Source organism: Mesoplodon bidens (genome assembly GCF_964165515.1).
Source record: "Mesoplodon bidens genome assembly, chromosome: 20".
Lineage (NCBI taxonomy): Eukaryota > Metazoa > Chordata > Mammalia > Artiodactyla > Ziphiidae > Mesoplodon > Mesoplodon bidens.
Genome location: NC_138181.1, coordinates 32,110,831 through 32,133,501, shown reverse-complemented (window position 1 = coordinate 32,133,501; position 22,671 = coordinate 32,110,831). Strand labels below are relative to the sequence as shown.

Below are 22,671 nucleotides of genomic sequence, written 5' to 3'. Positions count from 1 at the left end.
ACACCTTAACCACATAGCAAGCAGAGCTCAATTGAAATGACTGTCATTCAGTTTGTGAAGAGAGAAGCTACAGAGGGGCTGTGTATCTACTGCGTGTGGACGGACTGAGTCCAGGCATCAGACTGGTTCACTGCACGAGCAGCAAGAAACAAATTAGGGGTTTCTAGAGATCCTTCTCTAGTCCTTTCAAGGTGTTGATTGAATGCTTCCTCTAGGAATAAATGTATATGATTCTTCCTGTAACTGTGCATGAATTATTAAACCCTTTCAGAAGTTCTGAGCAAACAAAGCTCCCTTCACTGAGTTGGAAAACTAAACTTGGGAATATCAAAATAATAAATAAAAATAATAAACACTTTTCAAGTTTCTGACAAGAAGAGGAGTATATTGCATATAATGACTTTAGGTAGGTTTAGAAGCTTCAGGCACTTAGGAATCAAGTGTAGGACTTTTTACAAAATAACATATTTTACGATATCATCAAGGACTTAACTGATCTTTTGAAAAAACAATAAACGGAATCATAAGAAAAACAGGACAGCTGGTAGTGGGAAGAGTAACTGCCCTTTCAAAAATAGCTTGGCTCTTAGCTCAGGGAGATCAGCTCAGTGCTTTGTGACCACCTGGAGGGGTGGGATAGGGAGGGTGGGAGGGAGACGCAAGAGGGAAGGGATATGGGGATATATGTATACGTATAGCTGATTCATTTTACTATAAATTAGAAACTAACACACCATTGTAAAGCAATTATACTCCAGTAAAGATGTTAAAAAAAAAACAGCTTGGCTCCACTCTGCATGATGAGGTGTGGTTTAGAAAACAAACAAAATCTTTCAAGATTGAGTGATAGAAAAAGCAATAAAACATACATTTTTATAATAATTCAACACAAAGTTTAGCAGTCATTTTTATTGGTACATCTTTGTTTACTTGTTCATTTTTCAATGTTTCTTCCTTCCTTCCTCCAAAAAGGTTTTAATGCAGGTTTGGGGGCAGAGGAAAACGTTTCTTCAAGCTAATTTTAATATAAGATTTGGGGGTTTTAGAACTTTGATAACTTGCTTGATGGAAAACTTTAAAAGCCATGCTCTCTGAACTTAGAGGGAAAGTCTGGATAACCTTTAAGCATGAGTGTTTATCTGTGGAGTGGGTGGCTATAACCTAATGAGATAGCACGTAAATCACCAGGAAAATCAATGGCATTACTTTATCTTTTATAGGCATCAATCTCCAGGGAGGACAGTCTTTCATAACAAACTCTTCTGTGTAACCAGGAGATAATTCACTGTCAGAATAAAAGGTCTTGGACAAGTCAGCTGGACCATTTCTTTGTCCCCCCCTTAATCACCCTCAGAAGTTCTGTGTGTTTCAAAGCTTAGTCTTAAAAAATTAGATGGAATATTGCTGACTTTTCAGAAGTGAGTCTCAGCCTTCACCCAAAACTGAGAAATTATCAATTTCTTTTAAAGTTACTTACATCTAGCTTTCACAATCTAATCCTGGATTTTAAACATCTCCATTTCCAAATTATTCAGCAAGCATTTTATAAACTTAAAAAAATCCAGGTTTCAGGTGCTCCTAGAAAAATCAGAAGCTTGGGTCAGAGGGAGTGTGAATTTCAGCAGGACAGCAGGTCGTCGCTGTCTCCCGGGCTGCTGTCCTGCACGGCCTCGCTCTGCGTTGGTAAGACCTGCACGGCCCCATTAGCACTTGAGGTTGGCACCTCTCATGTTGGTTTTACTTCACCCAGGTTTCTGTCACAGGGGTACAAACAAAAGGGATAGATGTTTGTCTCTTTCTGTTCATCATTTTGAGACATGGATTTTGTCTCCCGCATATGTCCAATTTTATGCACCACTGACATTTGATACTCAGATACCTAATTTGACTTCCAAATGGTGAAACAGTTTGAAACGTTGGTTACTATTACCATTGTTCGTGGAGCCCTACTCCAGCCATCACTGCCAGCCTGTCATTCTGCTCCAGCCAGCGGTGGCTTCCCGTCCTTGTCACGGTGGGCCGTGGCGTTTTCAAAAGCTCTGCTCCGATGCTGTCCCTTCCGAGCCCCAAACCAAGTAAAGCAGTAACAACGAGGACTTGCCTCCTCTTTCCGTTCCGTACAAAGAGAAGCTAGGGCTAAACAACCTGCAGTCTGCAGCGCGTGAGCAAGAGTGGTTGTGTGTCCTAAGCGAGTTCAGAAGCTTAAAGTCTTCCTTTCCCGGTGGTGCTGGGACTGTGTGTCAGACTAGCCTTGTCAGATATTTGCATGAGCCCTGAAACCCTATGTGACTGGGACCCTTCCCCTTAATTCCGATCCCCTTCGTGGCAATTTCAAATATCCTTTTGTTTCGTGCTGAAATTGACATACTGTTACGCACTTTCCTTCCGGGCATCTTTTTTAAAAAAATATATTTTAAAATTATTTTTAAATTATTTATTTATTTTTGGCTGCATTGGGTCTTAGTTGCTGTGCGTGGGCTTTCTCTAGTTGCGGCGAGCAGGGCCTGCTCTTCAGAGTGCTGCAAGGGCTTCTCATTGTGGTGGCTTCTCTTCTTGTGGAGCACGTGCTCTAGGCACATGGGCTTCAGTAGTTGTGGCATGTGGACTCAGTAGTTGTGGCTCGCGGGCTGTAGAGTGCAGGCTCAGTAATTGTGGTGCACGGGCTTAGTTGCTCCGCGGCATGTAGGATCATCCCAGGCCAGGGATCGAACCCGTGTCCCCTGCATTGGCAGGCGGATTCTTAACCACTGCGCCACCAGGGAAGTCCCTCCTTCTAGGCATCTTGAATTACAACTATTTGCATTTCTTAAATAGATAAACAGAGAGTTCTTGTAAAGGCACAGTAGGTAAAGACTGACATTTTATAGAAGGAAATTTTTCTTGGCAACTGTATGTAAATTACCAAATGTGTACTCATTTCCCTCCCATGAACAAACCTGAAGAACTCAATCTTGATTATGTAGATATTACGAGGGTAAATGATAGTGTGAATTTAAAGGTATATCTTCCTCAATGGAAAGCACTCAGAATGCAAATTTGACAGGCAGACTTAGCAAAAATCACACTTTCATTTTTTAAAACTTTATTTATTTATTTTTGTGAAAAGGAAAAAGTCACAGTTAGGTAGAAATAGATGTGATCCCATGTGGTCCCTCGACTTTCCAGCTCTACTTTTTTAAATGGTCAAAATTTGCATCATGATATTAGGAGAGAGATTTGTTAGTGTAGAACTGTCTTCACAGATGGCCTTAAATTATTGCCTCATGCAAAAACAATGTACGCTTCTCAGTAACGCAGAAGCTAAGTCTTCATTTCTATCATCTATTTCTTTGAGTCTCAGAGCCTAGCTTGATGAAGTCATTACCATGATTCATTCTGGGGTTTCTGTTGTACACGGAGGGACTTAGGAGCCTCTCACCCTGGCCCTTGGGACCACAGCAGGTGGGACAGAGAGCCCGGCTCCCATGAGCAGAAAGGACTTGTTAACTTCCCGAGAAGCTTGAGATCTGGGAGTTTTAGAGGAAGTGGGCCTGGAGGCGGGGGCTCGAGTGAGCACAGGCAGTAAAGACCCTGATAAGCACCAGGTGGCGGCGAGGGGTGGCCCTCCTGGGAGGTCCCAGGTGTGACAAAGAGGGGATGTGGACACAGGAAAGGCATACATGAAGCTCACTGGAGAATCCAGAAGGCTGGCTGGACATATGGATTACCTGATGACAGTTTGGAACTCTTTGGAATAAAGGTTCTCCTTGTGTTACTGAAAGTGGGGTCTAGCTGCTCGCCACTTGAAGGCTAATCCTCGAGAGGCAAGGTTGGTGGAAAGGAAAGTTTGCTTTATTCCAGAGGCTGGTAACTGGGAGAGAAGGTGGACTTGTATCCAAAGGCTGACTGCCCCCTGACAACCAGTGGGCAAGAGCTTTTATAGTTGGAGGGAGGGAGCTATGTGCAGAAACAGCACAGTCAGCTCCGACAGTCATCTTGAAATTGGCCATGATCCGCGTCATCTTGACTGTTTTAAGTACAGTTAGTTTTCAGTTCCAGGGTCAGTTTGTTAACATTTCTTTGAGGCCAGTTCTCAGAATTGTGGCAGCTTGTATCATGGCTGCAGTCTGGTCATGATGTAGTTAACTTCCTCCGCCTGGTAGGGGTTTCAGTATCTACATAACAGCTCAAAGGATATGACTCTGAATATTATCTATAGCCCTTGAGGAGGAACTAAAGGTCCTTGACTTTGCTTAATGACTAAACTGTTATTATTTTGTCCTGTTTGAATGCTTTCCTTTCTTTCTGCATTTTCTCACTTCTCCAATTCAGCTTTTTCTTTGGCTAAAGTCTTCTACAGACAAAAGGCAGGTGGAGGCCATGGTCCTGCTCAGTTTCACTTGTAAGTATATCAGTAGATAGGAACAAATAAAGTCATCGAACCCCAAGAAACAACCAATGGTTAGCAGATAAACCCAATCAAGACTCACATGTATTTCCCCATTTTTAAATTCAGAGTCTTCTTTTTCTTTCTACACTTCAAGGGACATTTGACAACCTGGTCTATTTCATCGATATTTTAACGCCAATGTAGATGCCACTGTTACGTTTTTCTACTAATTCCTTCCTTCCTTTCTCATAGGTTTTGACCTAGTGAAATGTGAGGATCCGGGGATCCCTAACTATGGCTACAGGATCCGGGATGAAGGCCACTTCACGGACACGGTGGTTCTGTACAGCTGTAACCCGGGCTACGCCATGCACGGCAGCAACACTCTGACCTGTCTGAGTGGTGACCGGAGAGTGTGGGACAGACCGCTGCCCTCCTGTGTAGGTGAGTTACCTGCAAGTGCACAATGAGAGCTGGAGGCCCACGCATGTGCTCTGACTTAGTTCTTACAGAGGAAAAGGGAAGGATTTCCAGTGCTCTCTCTTCAGTGTGGGTTTTTATGTATTCCTAATATTTGTGTGGGTGTGTGTGCTTGTTTGTTTTTCTTTTATTAGGTAGGAAAGCCAGATCTCCTAGTACTATTTTATTGAGGCTATCTGCACAGAATTATTATTAGAAATATAACACAGTGTTTCACTGTTTTATTCTCTTGACTTTGCACAGAGGATACTGCCTTTCCATCAAGATAATGCTAGGGAACAAGTAAAGGAAAGCAATGACAGGGACAAACAGATGGCTGTGATTGTTTTCCTGTGTGTACAACACAGACGTGATGGTTTGGGCTTTTAAAGGTAGTTACAGGAAGCCTCTAATGCCTGGAGTAAACTTCCCTGTGTTTCTGTATCCCTTTCAGCGGAATGTGGCGGTCAGATCCACGCTGCCACTTCAGGACGCATCTTGTCTCCTGGCTACCCTGCTCCATACGATAACAACCTCCACTGCACCTGGGTCATAGAGGCGGACCGGGGAAAGACCATCAGGTACTTGTTTTATTGGGTTTCAGTGATTTGAGAATAGAAGCATGGCTCCTATTCTTGTAGTGGAGATAGTGGTACATCCATTATTACCCACTATTAGATTTAAGTTTCTGAGTTAAAGAAGAAAATGTAAACACATGGTCAAGGTTTTTGTTAGTTTGCATGCTCACTTTGGTATTCCTTTGAAAACTTGTGTTAAGCTATCCATAGTAAAGATAAAAAATGTAAGTACCTCAGTTAGCTTTGGCTGCATAACAAGTGGGCCCCCGAAACTTAGTTGCTGCAAATGATGATTTATGTGCTCATGTCTTTGTGGGTTGCCCAGGCAGTTCTGGTTGGTTGGGGTGGGTGGTCTAGGAGGGCCTCATGCAGGTTTAGGGGGCTCAGCTGGATGGTTAAAGGCTAGGGTCTCTCCACTCCAGGTTCTGTTCCTTCAGGAAACTAATGAGGGTAGAAGGTTCCTAGAAGCAAGAGATGGAGACTTTTCAAACTTCTGATTGCATCACATTTGCTGGCGTGCCATCTGCCAAAGCAAGTCTCAGGGGCAAGATAAAGTTTGAAGAAATATAATCCACCCCTTAATGGGAAGAGAATCAGTTATATTGAAAAGGTTCTGCATATAGAGGTGGGAGAGGTGTGTGATTATTTTATGATATTCCAAAGTGAGTGTGAAGGAGACCAAGAAAGTATTCCAATCTAAAGTTACTCGTATAACAGAAAATCATGAAAAATCTCAGATAATTGTGCAAACATTTCAACAGAAAGTATTACTCTATTTCTATCGATAGTCCTAAATGATGGTATTTTTTTAATTAACAAGTAAACCAACAAAAAGTAAAATTCTCGGGGCTTCCCTGGTGGCACAGTGGTTGAGAGTCCGCCTGCCGATGCAGGGGATGCAGGTTCGTGCCCTGGTCCGGGAAGATCCCACATGCTGCGGAGCAGCTGGGCCCGTGAGCCATGGACGCTGAGCCTGTGCGTCCAGAGCCTGTGCTCCACAACGGGAGAGGCCACAACAGTGAGAGGCCCGCGTACCGCAAAAAAAAAATAAATAAAATGCTGCATGTGCCAGTCAAAGGCTGTGTCAAAACCACAGTACGTAAAGCAAAAGTAATTTCAAAATAAGCTGTTCTTTAATTATAGATCTTGATGAACAAGGATAGAATGTACATTCTTTAGTCACCCCTCATAAAATCCCTTTTCTCCTCCCATTAACTCTCCTCTTCCATTGTATTCTTTTGAAATCTCCCTGGAAAGTTAATTTTTTAAAAAACTCTGTACCCCACCTCCCAACAACCTTAATCCACATGCCTCTGATCCTTTTCCTCTTCCCTGTGTTATTGCTCTGACCAAAGACTAAAAGAATCCAGGCAACTCAACTCTTAAGTATGTGAAGAAGCTGAAAGAGACAGGTGCAAAGCAGAAACCTCTTTCTGGGGCAAGTGGATATATGAAAACATTTATAATTAGTGGGTTTTGTCCTTATTCACAAAAGGTTTGCCCAGCAAACTTAGTAAATTTATCATACTGCAACTTTATAACTTAGTAAAAAAGTAAAACGGGGCAACGAGGAGTGAGGTGACCTGCTGATTCCGTTCAGTGATGCTCTGTTTCTCATCAGGTGACTTCCATCCTCCCTGAAATTCACCAGACTTTCTTGAAGTTTGATCACATTTACATCTTGGGAGTGAGTTAAACTGACATGGCACAAACTATTACCACTTTCAAACCCTCCAAAAGAAATATTCTTACTATGTACAAGGGGCACGGGAAGGAATTTAAAGCATGTAAATATTGCAAAAACATTATTTTATAATAACTCATTTTAAAATTAACTTGTGTCATTAAGAAAAATGATTAATTAGGTAGTTATGGATCCATTGAGACACAAATAAGGCATCTTTAAGGAACAGAATTTAAGAGTCTGTATTCTTCATAAAAATCAATATAGTTGGGCTTCCCTGGTGGCGCAGTGGTTGAGAGTCCGCCTGCCGATGCAGGGGACACGGGTTCGTGCCCCTATCCCGGAAGATCCCACATGCCGCGGAGCGGCTGGGCCCGCGAGCCATGGCCGCGGAGCCTGTGTGTCCGGAGCCTGTGCTCCGCAACGGGAGAGGCCACAGCAGTGAGAGGCCCGCGTACAGCAAAAAAAAAAAAAAAAAAAAAAAAAAATCAATATAGTCACTTATCCAGTGAACTAAATAGAATTAAATACTACATCTTAACTTTGAATTCCTGAACGCTTGATCTGAATAATCCAAAAGCCATTACACTGAATTTGATTGTGAAAAATCCTAGGAATCATCTGTGATTCATAAAATGACTTTACATAAACAGGATATATTTCCTTTTAGGCTGATTTCAAATTTTTCTATTTCTTACACATCTCCTTGTGATTTGTTTCCCCAAAATTAGAAAGAGCACTTGTTCCCCTAATGCAAACCAAGTGATGAATTCACTCTTTGCAGGTGAATCTAATACTTCATTAACATTTTAGTAAGAAAAGAAATTAATAAAGAATGAGTTGAAGTAATAAAAAATGTACAGCTTTTGTATCATGAACTGACTTTGTCATTTAACCGTTAACGTTCTAGAAAAAAAATAGACATTGCCTATACCACTTTATTGTTTGGGGAATATTTTTCTTCTTGTACGTATCTTTCAAGTTACTCAATTTGTAAACAGATCTTTTTCATTTAAGGCATAAAGTCCTTTGTAATAAGGAAGTTAAGAAGCAAACATCAGTACTTATAATTAATTTACTCCATCAGTATTCAACTTCATCCCAAAATGTTTCTGGTGATTTCTCTTTATTAAGGAAATATGTACTATTTTTAGTATGGCAATTTGGAAAATAACATACTTAAAAGTACATAATATACAATTTTAGGCTTAAAATGGTACTGATGCTAAGAAAAATAGGGCTTGGTCTTAGTTTGGATATTCTTTAGCTTAGTTTACTGAGTTATTTCATTGGTATCATAGCCAGTATTTTATCTACATCATTTGCTTGAAAATGAGGAATACATCAGTCATATAAACATGAGCCCAGGGTTTAATTTAAGTATTAAAAATTCTTAATACAAATGGAATTCATTACTATACATTCTATTATGATTTCTTTAAATGTCTGTTTTGTGCTGTCAAAGAATAAATAAGCAACAAGATCTCGGAAATTATAAAAGGTCTGGTTTCAACACTTCAGGCCAATTATTACTGGGCCTATTTTGATTTCTTTGAGGTCCAAAGCAATTTCTGATTGCATATTGCTGTAACTTTTTGTTTGAGGTAATAGAAGACCCCAAAATAGTTTTTGTTATAGGGCACTTGGGTCTGGAAGAGGTTTGTAATTTTAACACGCATACTATAAAGCAGTTACCAGAATTAAATTTAATTAAAAGTCTAATCACAAGACACTGCAGTAAATTTAGCCACATTAAGAGTTATATGTAAGCATGTGTCTAAGAGACCCAGTGTGTTTCACTGCTGAGCACAGCTGTAATTTATACAATAAAGGGAACAGCATTACAAACACCTTCAGCAAGCAGCATCAAGGCAATGTTTTTCATAATCGTATGTGTATATTGTTCCCTGGCTTTAATTGCTTTTCTGCAAGTGTAATTGTCTGGAAAACTCACTTTGAAAGTATTTCTGTTCCTAATTGTTCCCAGGAAATTGCATTTGGAGGTGTAGTTGAGGGGGATTTTATTAGAAAAGCTCATGCAGTATTGAAAACATTAGAGGCCTATCAAAAATGTATCAAGATTGTCAAAACTGTCCACGTGCAGCCTTTTAAAGAAAGTGAAGTGTGGGATGTGATCCTGATCTCACCGCATCTGGCCGGATGGGCTGTAGAAAGATCAGGGGAGATGTGCTTTGGAGATCTAGGAATGTTTTAATTTATTTTTGACCAACCTTCAAGATCTCTGTGAGACACAGACTAAGGAGGAGAAGGACGGGCAAATGTTTCCACTTCACTGGGCATTTGTCTCCAAACGTGAGGTCGGCATGTAGTAAATGTGCTGGGAACACGAGTCGGGAGTCTTTGGCTGACAAGACGGACAGGCGTGGGGCCCGGAACCCAGGCACCTCAAACGCCCCTTTCCTGTCAGGACTACAGTGGGGTATCCCGTGTATCTCTGTGGGTCATGTGAGGAAATAGCCAGTCAAGAGAATTCCAGCCATCCAAAGAAAAGAGAGCAGCAGCTCTTCAAAGTCTGCCAGGTGTCTGAGGCTGGACTCCGGCCCTCCTTAGCTGGGGCTGTGGGAGCAGCTGATGGGTTTAGGGAACCCGACCAGCTGCTTGCAGAGTGAGAGAGAGGGAGAACCCTGCAGGCACCCGCCACGGCGCAAGATCCTCCTGCAGGCGATTTCAGTTACCCCGCTTCAGCTAAACAGCGCTAGTGCCCCAAAACAGGATTCAGATTTCAGTTGCCTGTGCAGACTTACTGTGAAGAATTGCATGAAGGACAGACTTCTCTTTTAGCCCTTCAGCTCCCAGATCTCTGCATAAACAACAGACGCACCTCGCAGCCAGTTCCTGATCGCGTCACTCGCCTTCCCGAGGGGGATTGCTGCACTCAGCTCAGCCACAGACAGCAGAGTGTGTCCTTGTGTTGCTTCCTTGTCTCCCAGTGATAAACCCACTTGGCGTCTTACAAACATGGATAATCAAAAAGGGAACTGGTCATTGAAGATGAAAGTGTAGAAAGAATTGAAAGTGCTAACACTGGAAGTGAAATTCCAATCACACATAAATGGAGCCTAGGAGAAGCAGTTGATGGTGGGGACCTTGGTATGGCTGCTGTTCCAGGGATGAACGCCTCACAGGCACAAGGCAGGCACGCCAATTTCAGGATTATTATCATTCCCCCCTGGGCCTCTTTCTACTTCTTTATTCCCTATTTCTGTTAATGCCTATCTTCCTCAAAATGGCTGGAGGTTTTAATTTTCAGTATTATCTTCTGCTCTTCCTTGTTTCTCCCTCACCAGTCTCCAATATTTTCCCAACTGAAGAAAACAGACAAGTATTAATATATGTCTCACAGCATTCTTTTAGTGAACTACATTAAATTTCTTCATAATAAGCTCTGAGAAAAAATTAGTTGCCTGCAAGCCAAATCCTTGTCAGCCCTACCCTTGTTTGTCTTTCTTCTTATCTGTGATTCCCAGTTCCTACCTCCCAGGCCCATTACTCTGCTCTTACTTTAATCTTCTCCCAGTGAGCCTTCCAAATCCGTCCTCCACCCTCTCTGAGCCACCCCTTTGCTAATCAGCGAACATAAGCTCCTTAACCAGAACCATAACACCCTCTCGACTTGGCGTCTGGTCCCCTACAGGTTTACCTCCGAAGGCTCATGTGCATGTTACACTTCAGCACAGATGAAGCGTGTATGAGTCTCCCGTCCCAACCTTGTCATCACAGCTCTCTCGACCTGTGTTCCCCCCAGTTTCTCTTTGTTGCCTCACCTCCAGATTCTTCCCATCTTTGGGGGCCCAGTTAAAAGGTCAGCCCCTCAACAAGAATTTCATTCTTGTTATCTCATCTGAAAATAGGCTGTGTTCTTCTCTGGACTCAGTGTTTGCCCTGCAGTTCCTTCCTTCTCAAGTAGGGTTGTCACTACATAGCAAGACATCCAGGCAAGCCTCTTAGTGTCACGAGCTCCTCCCTTCTTCCCACACTCGTGTGATCACACATCTCAGTAATTCTACGTGGAGCCCCCAGGTCTGCTTTCCCACCACTACTGCTGCTACTTCCCTAGTCCAGACAAGCATGACTCACTGGGCCTCTTCTCTGACCATCCTGCCAGGGCTGCCTCTCAACCACTGCTCCCACTCTAAGGAGCATGTTTTATTTTTTTTCAATTAAAATATTAATTTTATATGGCTGAAAAATGAATGTATATCTAGACATCTTCAAAAGTGTAAAAAAGAAAGGCATGCATTATCCCCATACTAGACATGATTGTTGCCATGTTCACATATATCTTACATGGACCTTTGCATATTCTACAGTGTGGGTGTCTATAATTATTTATTGTCTCTCTTGTTGGTTATTTACATTATTTCTAATTTTCAATATTATACCTAATAATATGGCAAATAGTATTGCAAGTAAGCTTTGCCTCTTTTTATAATTAATACCTTAGAATAAATTCCCAGGAAAATTCTTTCTGGGTCAAATGGTTGAGACATTTTTGTGTGTCTTAATACAAATATTTCTATCAAACAAAGCTGATCATATCACTTGCCCCCTTTAAAAAAAATACATATTTTGTCTGCTCATTATGTGCAGAATAAATTCAAGTTCATTGTCATGACGTTCAAAGTTATTTATTTTCCCAATTTTTGAAATACTAGAGAAGTGTTGCAGAAAGATAAAAAGCCTGAAAAGTAATTTGCTATAATCCTAGACACAAAAGATAACTACAGTTTAAAATTTGGTATATATTTTTATAACTTCTTACGCAAAGACACACACACACACACACACACACACATATATGTAATATACATACATACATATATATATAACTTGATTTATCTGTTTATCTCCTTGTTTAATTATTTTTGAAAAATAGTATCATGCCTTAATATTATTCTGGAGATTTCCTTCAGTCAATAAACATGGTCAAAGTTTTATATCCTTACTTGTAATTCCACCTCATTCTGTTTAGTCATGGAAGAAGATTCTATTGCCTGAATGCACCATAATTTATTTAAACTATACCCTATTGGGATATTTGGGTTGTTTTCAGTTTTTCACTATTATCAGCCATGCTACCATCCTCCCAGTATATCACCTCGAGGGTACTTTCTACGATGAATTTCTAAAGCTGGACTTGCTGTGTATGCACATTTAAATTTGTATAGTTATTACCAAATTGCTTTTATGAAGAGTAGATATGGCTTCAACAGCATATGAAAAGGTAGGGTCTCCACAATGTCACTGAAACTGGATAAAGTGTTTATAATCTTTGCCAATCTGGTAGGAAAAAAACCTTTGCATCATTTTTTGTTATATTTGTAACTTGTGTATCTTTTCATTTTTAACATATTAATGACTGTATTTGTTCAGTCGCTTTTTGTCTCATCCTCTTTATTGAATTATCCTTCCTATTTCTCTCTGCCTGACAAAGCCCTTCCCAGACACCTTGAGGCAGAATTAAACACACCTGATGCTTTGTTCACATCTCTTAAAGCTTGTGACACTGTGCATTGCAAAGTGTATGTTTTTGTTTTTGTTTTTGTTTTTCTTTCATGCCTGTGTCTGAAATGACTAACAGTTCCTTCAGGATGATACTTCTTAAAATCAATTTTTAAACTTTCCCTACTTAGTGGTATGGTGTCTGCATATTGACTTTAATTATTTTTTTTAGAATGAAAAATGGCCATTTCTTTATCTGTTTAAATTTTGTTATATCATTTTTGTTGTTGAATTTACAAGGTATTTCCCGAATGGCAAAACTTACAGCATCAGGGTGAATTTTTTTTGTTTGTCTATGTAAGCTTCTCATTAACATATAACATAGGCACATAAGACTCTCCAAATGATAAGTATACAGCTTGTTTATAAAAATACTCCTTGTTATCAGCAACCCGATCAAGACCCACATTGTGCTCTTTGAGCTCCATTTAAAGGATCCATTCTTAAGGATAATCACTATCCTAACTTCAGATAGATAATCGCTATCCTAATTTGAACTTTATAAAAATCTAATTATACAGTGTGATTAGTTTTGTTGATTTCCTCAACCTTCACTGCCACTGATACAGGTAAATTATTCTATTGCATGAATATACCATGATTTACTTATTTATTCTGAGTGTTGGTGGACGTGTGAATTGTTTTTACACAGTTTGAGGTTATTGCAAATGACGTCATGTTGGATATGCTTTCATGTATTATTTGGTGGATGTGTGCATGTTTTTCTCTCAGGTGTACACTTGCATTCAGCTATGGTAGATACTGTCAAACGATTTCCCGAATTGGTTAAACCAACACCATTCCCTTCACAGTGTGGTTCACTCCCACGTACCTCACCTTCCCCTGCACTAAGCATTGACTGTCTTTCATTTTAGCCATTCTAGTGTGTAGTTGTTTTAATTTGCTTTTCCTTGGTGACTGATCAAGGCCATCACTTTTTTATATGTTTATTGGTCTCTTGACTATCCTCTTTTATCAATGTCAGTTGAAGTTTTTTGCTCATTTCTTTTTGCACTGGAATGCCTATCTTTTCCTTTTGATTAGTATATAGTTTTTATACATCTGAATGCAATCTTTTGTTGATTGTATATTCACCAGCTATATTCTTATACTCAGTGGTCTTTTGGTCTCATAATGATGTCTTTTGGTAAAGACAGGTTTTCAATTTCAATGAGTCAAATTCATTTTGGCTCATTTTTCTTTTATGGTTAGTGTATTTCTTATTCTTTAATTAAGTTATATCAAATATTTTTGGGTTTTTTCTTAGTGTTTTTGTGTCCAGTTTAAGAAATCCTGCCTCTCCAAAGTGATAAAAAATATTATCTTAAGTTTTTTTTGTAGGAGATCTATTTTATCTTCCACACTTATGTTTTCATTTCATCCGGAATTAACTTTTGTGTAAGGTATTAGGACGATGCAAGGAATCTTTTGTCCATAGTGCAGTTCAATTGACCATTTGTTGGAAAGTCAGCCTTTCTTCATTAACTGCAGTGCAACTTTGTTATAAACCAGATAATTATAATTATATGATTATATAATTATAGGTCTGTTTCTGAACTTCATTACATTGATCTATTTGTCCATCTAGTGCAATACCTTTCTATCTTAATCACTGAATTACTTAATAAGTACTGATATCTGGTACTGTATTCCTCCAGCTTTGTTCTTTTTCATGTAGATTGCCATGGCTATTCTTGACCCTTTGCATTTCCATATGAGTTTTAGAAACACTTGTTACTTTCTGCAAGGAAGTTGCTAGGGTTTCAGCTGGAATCACATTATATCAATAGATGAGCTTAGGGAAACCTGACATCATTTCCAATTCTGAATTTTCTGATCTCTGATATAGTATATTGTCCCATTTATGTAGATCTTATATAATTTGTCTCAATAATGATAGTTTTCTGTGAGGAGCTCTTGTACATCTTTTGCTAGAATTATCCCTAGCTATAGCACACTTTTCGATGATAATGTAGATAGTATTTTTATTTCACTTTCTAGTTGTGACTGTTTTGTGAAAATAAATTATATTTTTATATTTATCTTGTATAAATAAATTCACTTATTAATTCTGAGTTCTTAGGTTTAAATTTTTTTTCTATGTGAACAATCATGTTATCTACATTAATAAAAGATTGGTTTCCTTTTTTGTCAAATCTTTTGGCTTTTTCTTGCCTTGTTGTGCTGGCTACAGTCACCAGAATAATGATTTGAAGTGGTAATAGTGAATCTCATTGTCCTGGTCCCAATCTCAGAGACTAAACTTTTAATTATTTATTTATTTCAATAAATATATGTGAATTATATTTTTAAAACTCCGTAATGGAAAAAATATTAAATTCTACCACCTAAAGATATAAAATTAAAAAAAAAAACTACAGGAAATTATTGGAATTAATAAATGAAATTATTTATGCAAGACAAGTGAAAAACATAGTGTTTTCTACATTTTTTTTACTTAGCAGTACTTTTATGGACTTTCTACATATCAATATTTACTGAACTTTTGTTTTGTTGTTGGACATTTGTCCTGTTTTCAGTTTATCACCAATTTCAAAATATTTTGATAAATATAAGATGTATATTTCTATATGTTTGTCTTTATTGGTTTCCTTGAGTCAATTTTAGTAATTTCTGTTTTCTAGAAAACCATTTTATACCTAGTTTAAAATATATTGCCATAGATTTATATGCATAGTTATCACTTAGATTAATTTCCTTTTTTCTTTCTTTCTTCATTAGTTTATATTTTTATCAACTACTCCATACACACAGTATAAAAGTAAAATAATTCTGCAGTGAAGGTTACAGAAAGCAGTAGTTCTCTACATCCCCTAAATCTCTAGAACTGCTGGATGATGTGAATTTTGCATTTAATAAGCCTAATGTATCTCAAGTAGCATTAGTAAAGGTCAGTGCATGCCTAGACACATTCTGGTAAGCCCAAAGGACACCAAAGGTGGAGAAAAGATCCAAGAAACAGCTAAAAAAGGGAAGATATAAATTAGCTAGCCTGATAGAAAACTTCTAAACAATACAGACCAAAAGAGGTATTTGAAGTACTAAAGGAAAATAACTGTCAACCTGGAATCTGTATTCAAACTACCTGTCATTCCCTTGTAAGTGTACCTATTATGCAATTACTGTTAACACACAAAATACTACTACTGGTTTAGAGATATATATTCACCAGACATATGTGATAGTTAAGAGGAACTTTTTATCCAGCTAAGAATATAGCTTAATACAAGAAAAATAAATAAATTATATGGAGACATTGGAAATTGCACAGCATGCCTCTTTTAACTCTTTATAACTCATAAATCAAACAGGTAACAAATTAGTAAGTTTACAGAGGATTTGAACCATGCAGTTACTAAGCTTATTTTAAAAAGACATACAGCCTTCAACTAGAAACTGCACATTCTGTTCAAGTAAATATGGAACATGTGCAAACATGATCACAAACTAGGAACAAACTAATCAGTGAAAACAATAAAGCAGAGAATCACTTTTATACTCCACACCATGACCAAAATGGAATAGAAATAGAAATCTGTAGCAAAAAAGAAAACACATGCTCAATTTTGAAAATAAAAGACACATGATTAACAGTTTACTGTGAAATTTATAGCCTTAAATGCACATATTGGAAAAAGAAGATCGCTTGAAAATCAAGTTAATAAGCTCCAGCTAATGGAATTTGAAAAATGCTATCAGAGTAAATTCAAAGAAGTATAGTTGAAAAACAACAAATATAGTAAAAGAAATTAATGGAAGAAATAATATAGAGAATTAGCAAACCCACAAACTGATTCTTGAAAAGGTATCATTGGTAGAATAATAACTGACATATTATGATAAAATACAGGAGGCCCAAATAATTGACATTAGAAATAGAATTGAAATATACCCCTACAATAAGGATTGCTTTTAGAAAATTTAAGAAAATAATAGATTATATTATACCAATATATAGGAAACACCTTCCATCCAAAAGAAAAAAATAGAAATGATCTGATTCATTTAATGAGGCTAAAATAACCTTCATATCACAAGAACAAGTAAAGAACAGGAAATAAAAATTAAGAGCTGAACTCTGTAATTACTCCCATTTTATATATTAAGAAAAATGACCTGTATGATCATCTAAATAGGTATAGAAAAAGTAGTTTAATAGAATTGAATACATGTTCATGATCAACAACATAAAGAGATAAAACAAAAACCTTCCTAGCATAGTAAGTAGCAGGGTTTTTTTCTTAAAATGATAAAGGGTATGTAACAAAATCCTTCCACAATAATATAATACAATATATAAACAGTAATAAAAGAGATGAAGAATGCATTACAAAAGTGGGCAGTCATATGTGATCAGATAATTCAGAGTCCATGGTCCTATTCTCCACCTAAGACCTTTGATGATCTCATGTAGTCCCATGGCTTAAGACCATTTATTTCCGAAGACACAGGTTTATTATTTCCTTTCAGAGTTCTCTCTGAAGCTCCAGATTCGCATGAACGGCTGTCTGCTCAAGTGTCTACTCAGTGTCCGGTAGGCATCTTGAACTTACAGGACCAAATCATAATCTCTGGTCTTCCCGCCCCACAAACCTTTCCACCTGCACCCTTTCTCACCTCAGCCCGTGACCTCTCCACCTTTCTCGTTTCTTAGGCAAAAACCTTCGTGTGACCTTGCATCCTCTCTTAATCATACATGGCTCACCCAGTCCTGTTTTCCCCACCTTCAGACCATGCCCAGAATCTGACAACCTCTCAATACCTCCCCTGTCCAGCTCCTCTGAGCAGCAGCCATCTGATTCTTGTTTCTGCCTTGCCCTCCTTAGCCTGTTGCCAACACAAGTGCAGAGCAATTTTTTAAAATCACAGGTGGGATAACTTCTTCACCAAAAACACCACATTGGTCTGTCACCCAGGGTGAAAGCCAGAATCTTCAGAACAATCTACAAAACCCCGTGTGTTGCCCACCAACCCCCCGCTACCCCCTCTCCATCCACTACACCCGTTATTTCTCTGGCCTCAGTTTCCTTATCAGGCCCTCCCTCTGCTCTGGTTAAATTGGTGCCTGGATGGTCTCAAATGCTGAAACCATGCCCTCTGTGTCGGGCTTTTGCTGGGCTTCACTCTCCCGTCACACCAAGTATAACAACCCCTCCATCTCCTTCAAGTCTCTGCTCAAACCTCTCCTCACCAACATGGGTTAACCAACAACCCCATATAATACCTAAATCTCCCCCGACCCTCCAGTCCTGGCATGACCAGTGCTGCTTCTTCTGCTCTGCTTTTTTCTTTCCTCAATGGCATTTACCACTTACTAAAATGAAGTCTTCTTTACTCATTTTTTATGGTTGCTGTTTTTCGCTCATCTCCCCCATTACCAACCATGTAAGCTCCACGAAGGCAGGGTTCTTCATTTAGTTCACTGATGTATCCAGAATTCCTAGAGGAGTGCCTGGTACACGGGCGGGGCTCAATAGGTGTTTGTTGGATGGCTGAACTGTATTGAAAGGGGGTTGCCTTAGACTCGCAAAAGCACGTTCAACCTCATGAATATTCAGGGAGATGTAACTTAAACATGATACCTTTCCACGACCATCACGTCTTCTCTTTGTACAACTATTTAAGAGTCTGATGTCATCAGGTATCAGTGAAGATGTGACAACACAGAGCCGTTTGTACGTCACCGTGAGGCTCTGTAAGAAGTGAGTCACGTGCTAGAACAACTTGGCCATTTCCCTTCTGGAGCCTAGAGAGACCCTAGGCTGAGCACCACTGGGCATAATCAGGTGCAGAAACTAACTATCTTCTGTTAGAGGACCAGACAAAGGAGGCGCCGCCTCATGCTTCTGAAGTGAGTGAACAAAATCTACACCTTTCACTTGAGAGGAATTCCGCCTTATGCTGACTATAACAAGCAACCTGAAAATGGTACAAGCACATACATGCCAACATGACATCTAGTGTGTAATGACTGTTGAACGCACAAAATAGTACTCTATATTGTTTGGAGACAGGTATACTACATAAGCATATGAAGATTATAAACATATAAATGAGAAGAGACCATCACGATTTCAGAATGTGGGCTGAGAGGAAAAGCAAATGCATAAGTGGAGAGGCAGGGGAGTAAAATTTTATTTTTAAAAAAGATCTGGAGCAAATAAGGCAAGATGTTAACATTGGTGGTGGTAGGTATCTAAGTGTCTGCTATATTATGTACTTCCCTCTATATTAAAAATATTTTAAATCAAACATTTAAAAATATGCTAAATTTTATATTTATGCAGGGCGAGATAGATGTTTTCTTTGAATATATAATACGCACAAAGTAAATAATTGGGACTTGTGTACCGTCTTTCATATGTCATTTATTATGATTTTTCTCTCACAGTTTCGTGCAGTAAGCAGTGAGTGAAAAACAGTGAATGAAAGCATTCAGCAAATACAGATTTTTGTTGATATTAAACTGTTTTATCTGTCTGAATTGCCATAAATAGAATTACAGGTCTGCTGCCGTCACTGAAAGAGAGCTTCCTCTGACATAGAGATTTTAAGTTGCTTTAATATCTGTAAATGTGATAGAAGTATGTTAAAATGTTATGAAGAAAGGAGTTTATACTACACACTTCTGCCCTTGTGTTGGTATTTCAAATACTGTATTTTTTCCCAAAATAAAATGTATAGAAGTAAACACAACATAAGCTGAGATCCTTCACATACAGGTACACAATATCCTCCTGCTGTAAACATCATCTCTGCCAGCGTTTCTGTCCTGGCATGGATGCTGCCACCTAGTGGGGCATTTCAGGAGCAACACTGATACCACACGCATTAAAATCCGACGTCTATTAGCTTAAAACAAAGCTGTATGAGATCCGTCTTTGACGTGTGTGCCCGAGAAAGCTTTGAATTGTAAAAACAGCTGACAGTCTTTCACCCTTAAACACACAGCTCAGCACAGAGCTCCGTGGTCTCACTGTATCCATCACAGACAGAAGAAGTAGGTGCTTCTGCTTTCTGATGTGCACAAGTGAATCCACTTCTGTGAGGCTCCAGGCTCATCCATAACTGTCAGACGAGGAAAGGCACGTTGGGGTGGGGTTTGGTGTGGGTGAAACGGGCTGGTGTGTACCCGAGTTTTGTGCTGCGGTGTCCTCACTGGGCGGGAGGGGCCTTTCAGTCACCGTACCAGCTGTGCTCTCCTTGCAGCCTCCACTTCATCGTGTTTGACACGGAGCTGGCCCATGACATCCTGAAGGTGTGGGATGGGCCGGTGGACAGCGCCATCCTGCTGAAGGAGTGGAGCGGCTCAGCACTGCCCGAGGACATTCACAGCACCTTCAGTTCGCTCACTCTGCAGTTCGACAGTGACTTCTTCATCAGCAAGTCCGGCTTCTCCATCCAGTTCTCAAGTAGGTGCACAGCCCCCTTCTTTGTGATCTGGACACTGGGAGACAGATCCGCATCTGTGTCTTAAGGTTCCCCGGAAAAGGGTGTACCTTTTGTTGAGCAAAATACACAATTTTGAAAACACCTATCAAGAGAACGGTTTGTCTTGGGAAATTCTGTTCATTCTCAGATGGGGATAGACAGTGGCTCTCCTTAGTTATGGGGGGAAAAAAACTTACTTTAAAGGTTTGAGTTAATCAGTAAATATTTAAACTTGGGCCCAGGACAGATGTGGGTCTCTACCGGGAGGTCAAGTTTATCTTTGGTGCTTCCCGCCACACCCAGCACCAGCGCCAGGCTCCCTCAGTCTCTGGTTGGTGCCAGGAAGTCTTGATGTCTCCAGGCTGCTTCAGTTTTCTGCTCTCAACTTCCCTGAATAGAAGGGCCCTGCATTTTTTCCCTCCTTAGGACTGACGTTTCAAGCAGCTTATGTAGGATAGTAATCTCTGCAGGATTTAGTGGGCGCCTCATTTGCACTTTGAAGCTGTTACCTCTTGAAGATGGTTCCCACCTTCACTGTCTAGCCCATTTTTAAGGAACAGTTTCCTGAGAAGGAAGGGGTGGAGAAAATTTTGTGGCAGTTCCGTCTTTGCGAACCCTTCAAATCGCAGCGTGTAGAAGTGTCATATAATGTGGTAGCACCCAGGGTCAGCTGTCATGGTAAAACTAGCGGAATTTGCACATAAACATATTCTGGCTCAGTTTATCTCTGGGCAGGTCACTGTTGAGCCATACTTAGGATTTACATGAGTAAATGGACTTAGGTCAATTTGATGCTTTAAAAGGTTGGTAATAAAATTAAGGTTAAAGTCTGCACAGTTTCTTAGCTCTGGTTCGCTGTGCTTTGAGGCCGTAGTTTGTGACCGTGTGCTCATGGAATAGAATGTCTACGTGGTAAAAGTTTCACTGGTTTACGGCAAAAGTATCAAGGTAAGTTTGCTTCTGCTATCCTGCCTTGGGAAAAAATGTTTTTTATTCCAAGGTTATATCATTTTTGCTCTTTTTTATGAGATAAATATGGCCTCCATCTTTAGAAATGGTGGTGAGAGTAGGTGAAAGATGTGTGATGTAATGTCCTTGTTTGGCAAAATGAAAAGGTTGGTACCATTTTGAGGTTATGTTTGTTTTCCTTTCCTACCCATTCTATACTCTCCTGGCCTTGGTTTCTTTTTCTTTTTCTTTTTTTTTAAATATAATTTATTCTTTAGAGCAGTTTTAGGTTCACAGCAAATTTGAGAGGAAGGTACAGAGATTTCCAATGTAACTCCCGCTTCCCCCAACATACACAGCCATCTCTGTTATCACCACCGCCACCAGATGGTGCATTTGTTACAACTGATGAACTTACACTGATGTGTCACCACCCAGAGTCCACGGTTTACACTGGGGTTCACTCTTGGTGCTGTACATTCTGTGGGTTTGGACAAATGTGTAACGACATGGGTCCTTCATTATAGTATCATACAAAGCACTTTCACTGCCCGACCTATTTATTCCTCCCCCATCCCAACCTTTTGGCAACCACAGATCTTCTATCTTTTATCCACAGTTTTGCCTTTTCCAGAGTGTCATGTAGTTGGAATCATACAGTCTGTAGTCTTTTCAGGTTGGCTTCTTTCACTTAGTCACATGCATTTAAGGTTCCTCCTTTTCACAGCTTGATAGCTCATTTCTTTTTAGTGCTGAATAGTATTCTATTGTCTGGATGTATCACTGTTTATTTATCCATCACCTACTGAAGGACATCTTGGTTGCTTCCAACTTTTGGCAATTATGAATAAAACTGCTATAAACATTTGCATGTAGGTTTTTGTGTGGACATAAGTTGTTAATTTCTTTGCGTAAATACCAAAGAGTATGTTCGCTGGATTATATGGTAAGAGTATGTTGTTTTGTTCCTGGCCTTTTAAAATCTTCCCTTTTTAAAATTAATGTGGAACCAAGAAACCACTTATTTTTCTGTATTCCTCATGATTTTCTCTTTCAAAAGACATCTTCCTAGTTTGGGTTAAAGACAAAGGAGAATCCTTTATTTTAGTTATTTGAGAACATAGACATTTATGTTCTATATTTATAATTATACAAATAATATACTTAATTGACATATTGATGCTTAAGAGGTGATAAACATGAACATGCCCATTAAAGTTCCTACAGAAATGAAACTTGCTTAATTTTTTAAACTTGGTTTTCCAAGTGTTCTAGTTTGAGCCATACAGAATTGTTATCTTTGCAGATAAAAAATGGTTGAATGTTAGCATTTTCATATGGTTTAACATAGCATTTGGTATACACTTTGGGAAATACCATTTGAAAATAAAATGTTGACTCTGAGGCTTTTGTATGAATGGGTTTCTACATGGTCTTTAAAACTCTATGGGAAGGAAAAAACAAGATATAAAATCTTCGCTTGGCATAATTTAGAAAAACTTGGCCTGAATTGTGATGCTGAAAATTTGGGTTTCTATCTTGACCTCTAGAGATTTGAAACTGACCTATCTCTTTCTTTATTGCTTTATTTGTGAATTGAAGATATTGCACCAAATTCTAAGCACCTTTCCACTTGCATCATGTATTTTCCCTTTGCC

The 22,671-nt window shown here is 39.2% G+C and overlaps 1 protein-coding gene across 1 annotated transcript in view; it reads left to right on the top strand.

Annotated features, from left to right (window-relative positions):
- CSMD1 (CUB and Sushi multiple domains 1) overlaps positions 1 to 22,671 on the top strand; it is a gene marked incomplete at its 3' end in the record, with an annotated part of 1,732,394 nt that overhangs the window by 1,471,775 nt on the left and 237,948 nt on the right. The window contains exons 24-26 of the mRNA XM_081220901.1: positions 4,622 to 4,813; positions 5,283 to 5,409; positions 19,844 to 20,046. Of these exons, the coding sequence (XP_081077027.1) occupies positions 4,622 to 4,813; positions 5,283 to 5,409; positions 19,844 to 20,046 (522 nt within the window). The remainder of the gene's footprint in view (positions 1 to 4,621; positions 4,814 to 5,282; positions 5,410 to 19,843; positions 20,047 to 22,671) is intronic.